Below are 12,872 nucleotides of genomic sequence, written 5' to 3'. Positions count from 1 at the left end.
CACAGGGAACCTTGCAAGGACTGGCAAGAGAAGTCCCATGGATCTCTGACTTGTATGACAAACTGCTTTTTGTTTCTCGTTTCCTAGGTACAGGTAAATAGTGTCTTCCTGCTGATAGGGGCATCACATCAGAAAACACTTCTATGTGTCGTTTGAGGCGGCATGGACAAACAACGTATTTTGTCATTTCATTGGAAGACTTGTTGTGTTGTGGAGAGGGTGGGAGGAAAGCATAACTAGCAGCAGCAGCAGCATTTAAGGTGACAGCTTCAATATGAAGACTGCCTGATCATGGTCTTCATGAATGTGATTGGTGACTATGCAGAGTGAGCTAATGCTATTAGAACATTATATTATGTTATATTATATGTTATATTATATTATATTAGAACATAACATATTAGCATTAACATTTATGCACTGCCATAAACAATGCAATGCTTCATTTATCATGGGATTTCCGATTTCATTTCTTTTCTGCCCTCCCAGTATTGTTCCACTATTCAAATCTTAGACCAGCATGAAAACACACAAAATACCAGACATATAGAAACAATATCTTTAATATGCTACATCATGTAAATATAAAAGTATCATCAAAATAGTCTCTCACGTATAAATTCTTAACTGTTTCCAAAAATAAACTACATAGACAAACATACTGTACAAAAGAAAAAAAAAAACTACAAAATGATAAAAGAAGTACATTGCTGGCTCAGGAGTAAACTTTTCAAGAACAATTCCAGCCTTCTGGTTTTGGGTAACACCCAAAGCACACAGATCTAGTAGCATTTTCATTTCAGTGCTAAGTGAGAAAAATATTAACAATATTAGAAAATTGTGCTCCCGTTTTGCTCGTTTTTGTTGTCCATTGCTGAATATGAGGTACTGATGTCTGAATTAAGATTTGGATGAGGCTCGAGTTTACAAACATTTACAGTAAAGCTTTGTATGTAAGAAATATCTGAAACACTTGAATTAAGTAAAAAGCTACATAGCGATTTATTTACTCAGCATTATGTTGTGACATAAAAACGTTAAGAAAGAAAGAATAAAAATATTTTTCAGAGGATATAGTGAACATATTTCATTGTGATATTGTGATCACATTGAATCTGTAGTATTTTGTTTCTTTTGGTGGTATTTGGTTTTGTTCAACACAGTGTGTCTTCAATACATATCTAAATTAGCTGTGAGAAGTTGCTGAATGATCAAGAAAAAAAGTGATTAATGCTTTGTCTGAATGTCTTCCTTCCCTTCTAATGTTTGAATGAGCTGAATAATGATCGGAAAACAATGCTACACATTCATGTTCTTTGATTGTAATTTTGGCAATTGCTTATTGACACACAGTTTCAAGATACCTGATTTTCCCTTTTTTATTATAAATAAATAAAATAGTTGCAAACAGTTGAGGAGCAGGAAGGTGTTTTGTGCTATCACTGTGCCCTGTCGTTCATATAAAAACTTCCACTCGTTGTACACGAGCACCCAGAAGCTCAAACGCACTGTCACAATAAACAATGCACAATATAACAAGTGAGACTCATGCACAGGTTTATGTCATTTTTGTTGTTTTGTTTTCCTAAGAGGTAAAATCTCCTTGGAAATGTCAACACATAAAAAAAAACACTAGCAGAAAACAAACTGGTTGGTACTACTAAATAAATATAGATGACTTAAATTTCAAAAATAAGTAATAAGTTAAAGCACAAAAAAGCATACACTTCTCTACCTGAGTGAAAAGAGTTTTAAATACTTCACAGCTTAACAACATCCTCCGCTTTCATTTTTTAAACTGATGTTTAGGAGGAAGTACAATCCCTGAATACCCTCGCCCAGTCTTTGGAATGCTCTTCTTTTGGTGCTGCGCTCATTGGACTATGGAAGTTTATATTCCCTGTTATGCCCTTCGTGGACAATATGGGGAGTTTATTTGGCCACATCTGTCTTCTTGGTTGATGTTATGTTGCATGTCCTTTTTATATTTCCCCCTCCTTAAATTCCTTCTCTCTGTCCTTCTGTTTTCACTGTTGGCCGTTTGTGGAGATGAACTACGCTGGCCCTCTCCTGATAGGTCAGTGGAGGGCTGTGGTGTGATGTAGGCATAGCTGGTTGGGTCATGGGCATTGCTGGTGCGTTAATAGCCGCTGTCAGAGCTTTCAGCAGTATGGTGGCCTCTCGCTGGTCCTCCTTCCCCTCGCCTTCCAAAGTACGGGCCAACCAGCGCTCCACAGCTTCCTCCACCTGCGGTGCCGATGCCGTCTCTGTGAGCGTGTCAGCCTCTTGGCTGGCATCAAACCGCTCCACCATCTCTTTCATGTGTATGTTGACAGGAGCATTGGAATTAGCCAGGCAGCAGCTGCGCTGGTGGATGCGGAGGGAGAAGCGGTGGAAGAAGGCCAGGGCGCAGAGCTGGCAGCGGTAGGGGCGGTCGCGACTGCTGTGGAGGCGGCGGTGCAGTTTGAGGTGGATGTACTGTGTGAACTTGGTGCTGCACAGCTTACATTGGTAAGGTTTTTCCCCAGAGTGGAGGCGCAGATGTGTTTTCAAGTTGCTGGTGCTACTGAAGCGTTTGTGACACACCTGGAAAGCACGAAATGAAAGGTTAAAGCTTCTATGAGCAACGTTCACATGACTGATTACCAACATCTTAAGAAAACTAAATGGATTGTGTTCAGGATTATTCTGGAAAAAACAGAGCAGTACAGTATGATGTCATCTCGATGTTATTAATAATATAGTATCAGGGTTGACCATGTTATTCCAGTTCTCTGGAGTACTTTGATAAAACAACAGGGACTAATTTTCTTTCTAAGAAGTAAGACCAGTTCTATCCTCACTCTCGACGCTCACACCCAGAGTCACACTACAAACAAAAGCATAAAGATGCTATTACATGACACCGTGGGTAGTGGCTCAAAGAAAATCGAACAGATACTGCATTACCAGAAGGGTATGTGAGTCATGTATTGTGTACACATGACATTTTACATCAATGTCATGGTGAGAGTTTGTAATAAGCTTGTAAAGAAAGAGGAAAACACACACTTAGGTTATGATTTTCAACATACCTGACATTCATGTGGCTTCTCCCCTGTGTGGACCAGGTGATGTTTCTGGAGGTGGGCCAGCTGAGTGAAGCTCTTTTTGCATAGGTTACACTGGAACGGTCTCTCACCACTGTGCACTCGGAGATGGACCTACAATTACACAAATCATACAAAAAAGTAATGAGCACTGGTGTCAAATGGCAAATGATGATTAAAATGTCTAAAAATTGGAATGTATCACATTAAATTATAATTACAAGAGAACTTAAGCTGTTACCTTGAGGTTCGACAGCTGCCCGAAAGTCTTTGTGCAGATATTACATTCATACTTGATCTTTCCATTCTGCTTCTTCAGTGGGTAGGGCAGGGATTTGTAGCCAGGACCGTTGCGTGGTGCTGTGTTGCTTTTGGTCATAGCCAGGCTTAGATTCATGGCTTCCTCGCAACCAGAGGGAGACTGCTCAGGGGACTGATGCTGACTGTCGGGCTTGGGGAGAGGTGAGAGCTCTGGGGTGGCTGGGGCTCCTCGTGGTGGCGACACATTTGGTGTTAGTTCTTTCAGACCCCCCTGTGGAGACGGAGGGTAGGGGAGGGACACTGGAAGTAGATTAGGCTGGCCGATAGGTGGATACGGGTGTCCGTCTGTGCCCAGATAGCTGCTGTATCGGAGGGATCCTCTTGAGGGCAGCATCCCAGGAAAGGGAGGAGAGTACGAGGGGAGGAGGAGGCGAGAATAGTGTGGGCCGTAGGGAGGAAGGAGCTGGTAAGTGGGCTGGAGGGGGCTGGACTGGTGGTAAAGGGGATAAGATGAAACAAGGCCCTCTCTGTGGCTGTAGAGGCCGTGAAGGTGAAGAGGGAGATTTCGGTGCAGGGATGGGAACGCAGGATGGTGATCTGGTAAGTACGGGTTATTTAAGCACAGGTTGGGCTCTCTATGTTCGAGCTGAGGGGAAGGAATGATCCCCCGGTATTCTGGATCTCTGTCACTCTTCTCCTCCTTCTCAACCTTTTTGCTGAAGTCCATGATCTGGTCGTCAGGCGTGTCAGGCGGAGTGTCTCTCTCCAACATCTCCACATCAATCTTCTCCTCTCCATCTTCATCCATCTCTTCTTTCACCTCTTCCTTTGTTCTTTCTTTAAGACATGTCTGCTGAGGTAAGTGCTGTTTGGTGTACTCCAGCTCATGGTCTTCATCAGAACTCATGTATTCTGTGAGAAAGAAGATTAAAACGTACTGAGTATTGTCACAGAGCTTGATGAGTAAATAATGATATCAAACAGAAGAAAAATATGGAACCCACATTTTTGTAGAGAAGCTCATTATAATATTTATTTAACTCCTAAATTTAGTAAGTTAAAATGCCTCACACATGCAGGCACACATCCGCCCACTGAAGGCCCTCCCTCTTATGGTAAATGATAGTAGTTTCAGTTTTGACTTGACACGCAAATCATACATTACAGGTTTCTGTTTGTCAGTCGCAGTAGTGATTTTGGTGTGGGAGAATGGGATGGTGGTAAAGTGTGTGGGAGTCCATGTGTCATGTCATGTTTGAGTAGTGGTACAGCAAGATTCTGAGTTTCGTTTGTGAAACCTGTTCTGGGTATAGCTGTCTTACCGTACTAGCCACAAGAAAATGTGAAACATCTATTCTTTTTTTCCTTCTCTTTCTGTTTTTGAGAAAGCCTTTGCTTGCCTGGCTGGTCGAATTTGTTACCATTACTGTATGTCATCTGTCATTTAAAGGGCTGTACCAGTTTTTTTTTTTGCATGGTATAGCCTATTTATTACAATTGATTTGTACTTAAAATCACTGTTGACGATTTGACAAACCACACCATAGTGTTTTACATATCTAAATGTGATCTTAAAAGCAGCCACTAGCTTCTTTTCTTCTTTAGCGCAATATGAAAATTAGCTTGCAGAGACTTGAACCGTGTGCGTCATGTTATTTTTATGTTTTGTCTATGTTATGTTACAGATGCACAATAATGCATTTGAAAGACAAAAACTTGTCAAAATGTCCTCTGGGTTTGTGCATTCAAGAGCTGCCATCCCAAAGCTTCAACATCCAGTATCTGAGCTGCCGAACTAGATTTGCCTTCATGGAATATTAGAAAAGCAAACCCGGAAGACAAACAATTAGCAAACATCGACTTGGATGGTGAAAGCTTTTAAGATCCTTTAAGTTGATAAAACAACATAATGATAGCATTAGTCACCAAAATGAATGGCAATGCATCTGGTGTATCCAGCTGGCATGAGTCATAGGACTTTGTGGCAACAGAAAAGGATGATGAGGGTATGACTTGCTATTCTACGATTATCTGAAAACAAATGACTCACATAGGTACTTTGACCAGCCATTATTCCCCTTAGATTTCTCCACTCTCCTTAAAATCCCACGTCATTTACCACATCTCATGCAATACTGAGATTTGTTTGATCTATGTGTGTGTGTATTCCCCATGATCTTAGATACATATTTGGCTCTCTACGGTAAGCCAGGCAGGAAGAAATACCATCAAACCAACTATCCTTACTGTTGGTGAAAGATAAGATTCACAGGAAGGTAATACTGTGTCATTATTCACTTTGAAGTGAAAGTATTTTGTTGATAATTGCTGTCCTCTTCTGACTTCTGCAAACTGTGTGCTACGTGTTAGGTCATAGCCAAATATATAAATCTGTCATTTTATTAGATCTAGTACAGAAATATCACACATTTTTGGGTGTCATTGTGCTGCTTCACCACTAAAGTAGCTGGTAATCAGGTGTCATTCACTCCCTCTTACTAAATCACTCTTCAGCAAGATTCACGGGGGAATCAAGTTTACCAAACATGATGGTTGTTTTGGTTGCATGTGAACAGCAAATCTATTTAAAAGTTACATTTTATTCACAAAACGAAGCCAAGACACTGTAATTCCAACAACTTCCATCACATTCCTTCCTTCCCGTGCCTCAAGATATTTGTTAATCTTTTCCACTTTTACCTCTCCAAGGCCTGTGGAAAAGACCATCACACCCTGATACAAAACTAAAAGAAACTGCTGCTCCTGCTGCACTTACTCTGTTTGATGTCGCCCTGCTGGCTGCAGAGCCTTTGGGCAAACTCTTGGCTGTACCACACCAGCAGCTCCTGATTGGGCTCCACCGGTCGGATGGTGTAGAAGTAGATGTCCCGGCTGTTCTGGCACGCCACCAGGTTCTGTTCATCCAGAGAGCGGGCTGGGTTGACGTAACGCATCCAGTTGCTCTTGTGGACGTCATAGCCGTCAATGAAGTTTTGAAGCTGCCCACTGCTGTAAATCTGTAGGAGAAGAAGGAAGAGAAGATGGGATTAAAAACACATACACAGAAACATTAGTTGTATATTAAATTGTTTAATATTTAATGTAGTAAATGGTTAAATTAATTAATATAGATCAACTATTTTATTATTTGACCATCTGTAAAAATGTTAACACAATTTGACGCATATGAAGCCGATTGAAATGAAATGATTAAAATACACATACAATCAAAACAATATATGGGGGGGAAATCAAGTTTATAAAGAAAAAAGTCAGAATAATCACCTCTGCCATGTACAGTTAAATATCCTCTTCAGTCAGTTACAATATATGTTGCTCCTTTGGTCTGCGCTCTACAGCTCTGCTCTGTGTGTCCTGAGTGTTGCACTCTTGTGTGTGTTTCTGCCTGTGCTGTCACTATATTTGAGGCATGGGGGCGTGGGGGCGTGGCGGCATGGAGGCATGGAGGCGCGGTCTATTTTCTCTTTCCCTCTTTTTCTCTTTCAATACATGACAGTGGTACACTTAATTTACGATCACTTACTTCAGAAATATATGTGTTGGCTTGTGAAAGCAAACAAGATGAAAGGGAAATATAACTGGTGGCTGCCTGACAGACAGGTGCTGGCAGGCAGCCAAAAACACACACACGCAAGCATGCCTTTGGCAGCACGTACTGCCTCCTCCTGCACCTGTGTCATGAGGTTGACAACATAATCCATAAACCCAGACTTTCACTATTGCACTGGGGCAGGAACACCCGTTGCACAGGTTTACAGGAAATAAAGCCGGAAGGAAAATACGTAGGATGGCAGCAAAAAGTCCTTATGGGAATTGACTCAGCAGAATAGAAAATTTCCTGAGTGACATAAGCTATGTCTGGATGAGAGAGAGAAAAGAAACCTGGTGCTTGAAGAAAAGGGAGTGGAAAGGCAAGGATTGTCTGAGTGTTAGTGTACTGTATATTGAACAACAGTAACTTCCTTTGTGCATATGACACATGTTGCATAGGACCCCAGTGCCGGTAAGGCTCTGATGACTGTTTGAGCATGAATCCATTGTTACGTGCCACCAGCGTTCACAACTTCCTCTAAAATTTTGACCAAAACCCCTGTACGCCAGTGCAATCTGTGTGAAAGCATTTTTGTTTCCTTATTGACGTATAGGCATGGACTTGATGTGAAACTTCAGTATCTGAGTAACCAATGTATTTTTTTCATGAATAATAGAGGAAGATGAAAACATGTCCCCAGCCTCAACAATTCGCAGGGTCAAGATTTGAGACTTTCCCCTGTTTAACCAGTATCGCATTGAGCTGGATTAAAGTATTGATGCCTACATGTGATTATGCACAGAGTATCTGTATATATTTGTGTAGATACATGCATGTGTATGTGTGTTTCCCTTACCCTCCAGAAGTATTTCCTGTTGGCCTGTTTGGGGACATTGTCTTTGGTGAAGATGTCTCCTTGCAGGGGGCCAAAGCGAGTCCCCTGAGGAATGTATTCTTTGCTGAACACGCCTGTCACCTGGAACACAGACCAAATGCATTATTACATTTAGAGTCCATTTCCCATGTTTCGCCTCGTATGTGGAATATTACACAGCAACTTAACACGTAGCCTTCTTAGAAAACATAAAAAGCCATCTTTTGGGTCACAAGAGCACACAAAAGTTGATCTTTTAAGCACTAATTAAGGAATTATCCAAATGCTAGCGCTCTCATTTTAAATCTATACATATAAAATAGTGCAATACTTGTGTTTATCCATTGTTTATGTCCAGCAGGTTGTTGGCCTGAGTTGCAGTTGTGGTGGCTTTGTCATGTTGACCCAGACAGCTCTAGAGCCACGCACGTAAATAAAACCTACAAGGTGACACACTTTCAACACTAATAAGTTAAACGAATGTGGGGAATTACACTTTCTTTGACCTACTCCACTGATCTCTGACCCACTGTCCTTATAAACAACAGGGAGAGAGACACAGAGAGAAAGGAAGTAGTGTCCCCTGTTGTTTGTCTTGTGAACTTCATGAATGCTGCACTCTGATCTATCATTTATCTCTGCATTATGTTTTAAAGTTCATAGAAACCAATACTACACTTTTGACTCTAAAACCACAAAGATAAAAGTATACAAAGCAATTTAAAAAGATAGTACTGATTAATTCTTTAGACAGGTTGTTTCATAGCTGTAAAGTCCAGGTTTACAAAATGTTCTACCTATAGATGAGGTCAATCCTTTGTCTATAACTGGATTCACTGGAAACATATTTTAATAGCAAAAGGACCTTGTTGCCTTAGGGACATACAGTTATGTATGTGATATGAACAAAACCTGTACTGTTCTGCAAGTTGAGTCATTTCCATCCTATTGACATAGTTTTTAGTGAGCTGGATAAGAAAACGTGTTGGTAAAAATATTCAATCTATAGTTTGGATGTACAGGATATGTCAGTGTCCTCTTTGTTGTGCAGCTAAAACACACACTTAGGTTATGATTTTCAACATACCTGACATTCATGTGGCTTCTGCTAAAGCTAAATGATTCACACTTTCATAGAAAGTGCACAGGCTTGGGGTCAACCCTCCTCAAAACACACCCAAACACACACACACACATACACACACACACGCCATCAGGCAGCAGCATCTGTGGCATACACAGCCTCAGTGTCTTGAGGAGCTTTGTGTTCAATCCTTAAATACCCCCCCACACCACCGACCCTCCTTCCCCACCCCCCATGCATAAACACACACTCTTTCTTCCTGCCATTGAGGAATTATAATGCAAACTGACCCTCAAAAGGATTTTAATGGCCTCCTGTGTAAAGGTCAAACCTTAAAAAACAAAAATCAAAACACAAACACCTGAACCTGATCAAAACAAAAACACCTGAACACCTCATGATTATTTATCACACTATGAAGGGTGGAGTTGGCATTTGTTAATTATGTATAAGCAGTTAATTAGAAGAACAACAGGTCACTGAGGGCAGCAGGAGTGTGTATGTGTGTGTGTGTGTGTGTGTGTGTGTGTGTGTGTGTCTCAAGCGGCCATTGAGGCGAGGTGATTCCTGGATGCGATGAACCAGTGTGACAGTGACATTGTGCTTCGCTGGCGTTGCGTGACTAACGAATCGCTGTGGCCGCCGCTGCTGCTTAACCGCTCAGTTCAGACAGGTTGGGAGGAAGGAGAAAGGAGGGTGGGCGTTCTTAAGTGGACCCACGCTATCACACTTCTGAACGCCTGCCCTCCTCCAATCTCTTGTCTTTTCCTCTGGAAATAGCCTGTGCGTCCGCCAGGTTGAAGCCTGATGCCTGGCTGGCTGCCTGGCTGGTTGCCTGTCCCCAACGAAAGTTAATCATCTGGTTTTAACCTAAATCCCCCCCACGCACCCTCCTCTCCCTAGCTTCTCCCTCTCAATCCATCCCTTCCGTTGCCTCTCTCTCGGCTCACTGGCACCATCTGCCACGTGCCCCCTCCACCCTTCTTCACATTTCCTGGCACGCTTCGAAATACAAACGGGAGGATAAGGAGGTTTAGAAAAGATGTGAAGAAGTTACGAGGGATTGGAAGATAAGTGGGCCCAAATTTCCTCCTCGTAACCAAACAGGTTCTGAACAAGTACGGCAAGTGTGTTGATGTGTATGATGATATTCTACCAATGTATAAAGACGAGCGAGTTGACTACATTGTCTGTTTTAATCCAGACTCTTTAGATTTGGCTCATCTATCTCAGACTGACAAGTGTAACCTCTCATACACTCACCTGTGTGAAAAATCCCTTCCCTCGGAGCGTTCCTGATAACTTAGTGAACTGTGCTTTCACAAACCCACACAAAGGAGCAGCTGAGTTTTATGATCATCACAGGAAATTAATTTCCCAGCTTTAACGGCAGCGAGTCAAGGAGAAAGGTTCATATGACACAATCTTTAGGAAGGGAAACCCCTCGTTGGACAAGGGCCAGTTTAAGCAAAGCAGATTACTGGCAAGCATGTGAGGGTGTGCTCGTGCTTGTTTTCATGTGTCATTTCTTATCTCCTATCATTTTGACTCACTGATCACATATGCACATACATAAATAAGCACACATCCTTTTGTTACTATATTCGTTGGAACCCGTCATTGACAAAATGCATTCACTAGCCCCTTACCTGACAGTAAGTATTTGTTGTGGTTACAAGATAAAATTACTTTTACAGGAATTATTTTTATAATTATGATAATAAGTGCACTGTTGCGTTAACACAACAAATGGCAAAATCAAGTTTGGCTGCAGCAACTGTGAGTGTGTGAAGTATTTTGTAAGATGTGTTGCTGAAAAACAAGGTCTGGGGATTTTAAATTAGCCCTCAAAGAGATTTTATCACCTTAGTTTGCATGCTTTTCTCATCCCGCAGCAGTAAATGCTGCATAGAGAAGAGGAAGAGATGAGAGTATGAGAGCTAAAGAAGAGGAACAATGGCAGAAAGTGTTGCCTGGGTCAGGACAGAAAGAGGAAGGGGACTGCAAAGTCAACCGCAAGCAACAGTGTTGAGCATTAAGACCAACAACATCCTTTTAAGATGATGATTCTCTCTTTAGTTACAGTACAAATTCCCCTTTAAAACCAGGCTTGGAGACACTTTTGCATAACATGTCCAGGCAGATGCCTGATCTTACTTCACTGCAAGCTGACTCAAACAGCTCAGGGTTATTGTGTATGCTCTTCCTGACTCAAGAGTGGGAGAGGATGTTGTTTGGAAAAAAGGGGAAAAAAAGAGGGGAGGAGTCTGAAATCACCTGCTGGAATCCAAGATTGACATCTTACTTGGTGTGTATATGTTTTTGTCCTGAGTAATAGAGTTTCTGCATGCATTAAGTGTAAAACAAAAGTGTTGATGCCGCACAATGGCTGAAACATTAGGGTGACATGATGGAAGTTAAGATTGCCAGAAGACATAAAAAGGCCCCCGACCTCAAGCTGCCAGTGGCCTCACTGCCCCATGTTCATTCACACACACACACACACACACACACACACACACACACAGTAACACACACACACTGTGTGTGTTACTGTATGTGTGAAGAACTCATTAGTCAGCGGATCTTTTGTTCCAAGTAACCCGATGCAGATGGCTCAACAGAATGTTATGTAACAGAATTAATATTTTGAAGAGTAAACACTAAAGCTTTAATCTGACCAAACTGACTATTCTAAAACAAGCATCAGGGATTGCAACTAACTTACAGTAGCGTTAAAGTTACAGTAGTTAGATTAAAATATGGCTGCTTGATTGCCAGTACATGGCGTACATTGATTGTATTTGATTTAAAAAGAAGTTTCAAGAGTAAGCCGTTCTATATCTCAATGGGTAAACAATCTGATGGAATTGAATTGCTCTTACCTCATTGTCTGTGCCGTATTCGAAGGTGAGGTTGCGTGGGATGGAAGTCATGGCTTTGGGCAGGCTGAAGCTCGGGTCCGACACCTGGTCTGGCACAATGTAGGTGCAGTTAAGGGCAAAGTCCATCTCCCTCCACCCGCTCATGTCTCCTGGTGTGCTATCCAGCTTCATCTTGACAATATATAATATACTGTAGGTGATGGATTCAGGCTTTAGACCTTTAGTTTGGTTTGGTTCTGTTTGGTTTAGGTTGCTTTGGTATAGAAGTACTTTGGTTTGGTTGGGTAGGTCCCTTGTCCTAGGTACGCTGGTTAAAGCTCAAGATCTGAAAAAGGAAAGGAGGAAAGAGAAATAGATTTTAGTGCCAGAGAAATCAATTGTTATCATGTTGATTTTGAAGTAAAGTACTTGTTTGGATAGAAAGAAAATATGCAGTACAGATAGAAATCATCTTATACATCCTGTGTATGTGGCCTGCCTTTCTTTGACATCTTTACCCACTGTAAACTGACAGTATATATATATATATACGTTATAAACACATAAGTAAACATATAAGCAAAACATTTACATTACAGTTGGTTGAGCTGATGTTTAATACAAGTAACCTCTGTAGCTAAAGAAATAAATAAATAAATATGACTGTATGAAATCCATGTAATCCCCATACTTTTTGTAATACTCTATTTTCCATTATTTAAAATGCCTTCTGGCAGTCATTCATTATTCAGGCAGCTGGTTCCATTCATGAAGAACCAAAGTTCATTGACACTGTTCTTGGCCAACCTCCCAGTGCTGGCCATTCAGTTTAACCAGCCATGAGGCCAATAGGTCAGCTTGTCCTTTTCTGCTCATTCTGTATCATTTATCCATATTTTATCTATCCAAGGTTATCCCTGCAAGCAACAAAGAAACAAGATATGACTTACTTTCACATTCATTCAGCTGTAGGATCCTCATTTCTTTGGCTATGTCATCCCCTGATTGTTTTGTATCTGCTTTCTCCTCTTTATACTCTCTCTTCTTTCTCCAGTGTTTCGTCAGGGATTCCTCTCAGTTAGATCCTTTGGGTATCCGCTCTTCCTGTGTCCACTCTGTCACCGTCACCAGAAACGCATGAGCCTGG

The 12,872-nt window shown here is 41.5% G+C and overlaps 1 protein-coding gene across 2 annotated transcripts; it reads right to left on the bottom strand.

Annotated features, from left to right (window-relative positions):
* Positions 1-545: 545 nt before the first annotated feature.
* Positions 546-12,872, bottom strand: prdm1b (PR domain containing 1b, with ZNF domain). Of its 2 annotated transcripts, XM_044171993.1 has the most exons (7): positions 12,676-12,872; positions 11,747-12,071; positions 7,760-7,879; positions 6,127-6,367; positions 3,331-4,262; positions 3,075-3,203; positions 546-2,586 (listed from the first exon to the last, which is right to left on the bottom strand). In XM_044171993.1, exons 2-7 carry the CDS (start codon positions 11,915-11,917, stop codon positions 1,999-2,001), a joined length of 2,181 nt encoding a protein of 726 aa, XP_044027928.1. In that variant the 5' UTR covers positions 11,918-12,071; positions 12,676-12,872; the 3' UTR covers positions 546-1,998. The 2 variants fall into 2 exon arrangements, with proteins under 2 accessions (XP_044027928.1, XP_044027929.1); XM_044171994.1 differs by lacking the exons at positions 7,760-7,879; positions 11,747-12,071; positions 12,676-12,872 and adding an exon at positions 6,636-7,002.

Source organism: Siniperca chuatsi, linkage group LG17 (genome assembly GCF_020085105.1).
Source record: "Siniperca chuatsi isolate FFG_IHB_CAS linkage group LG17, ASM2008510v1, whole genome shotgun sequence".
NCBI classification, from domain to species: domain Eukaryota; kingdom Metazoa; phylum Chordata; class Actinopteri; order Centrarchiformes; family Sinipercidae; genus Siniperca; species Siniperca chuatsi.
This window is presented reverse-complemented; position numbering and strand designations above follow the sequence as displayed.

What these genes read in the sequence shown, in the direction of transcription:
- prdm1b (XM_044171993.1), bottom strand. Translation starts at nt 11,917, where the DNA reads ATGAAGCTGGATAGCACACCAGGAGACATGAGCGGGTGGAGGGAGATG. An exon ending in GGCAGCTGTCGAACCTCAAG is followed by an intron (nt 3,204 to 3,330) that starts GTAACAGCTTAA and finishes GTGTAATTGTAG; the next exon opens with GTCCATCTCCGAGTGCACAG. An exon ending in AGAAGCCACATGAATGTCAG is followed by an intron (nt 2,587 to 3,074) that starts GTATGTTGAAAA and finishes CGTGCTTTCCAG; the next exon opens with GTGTGTCACAAACGCTTCAG.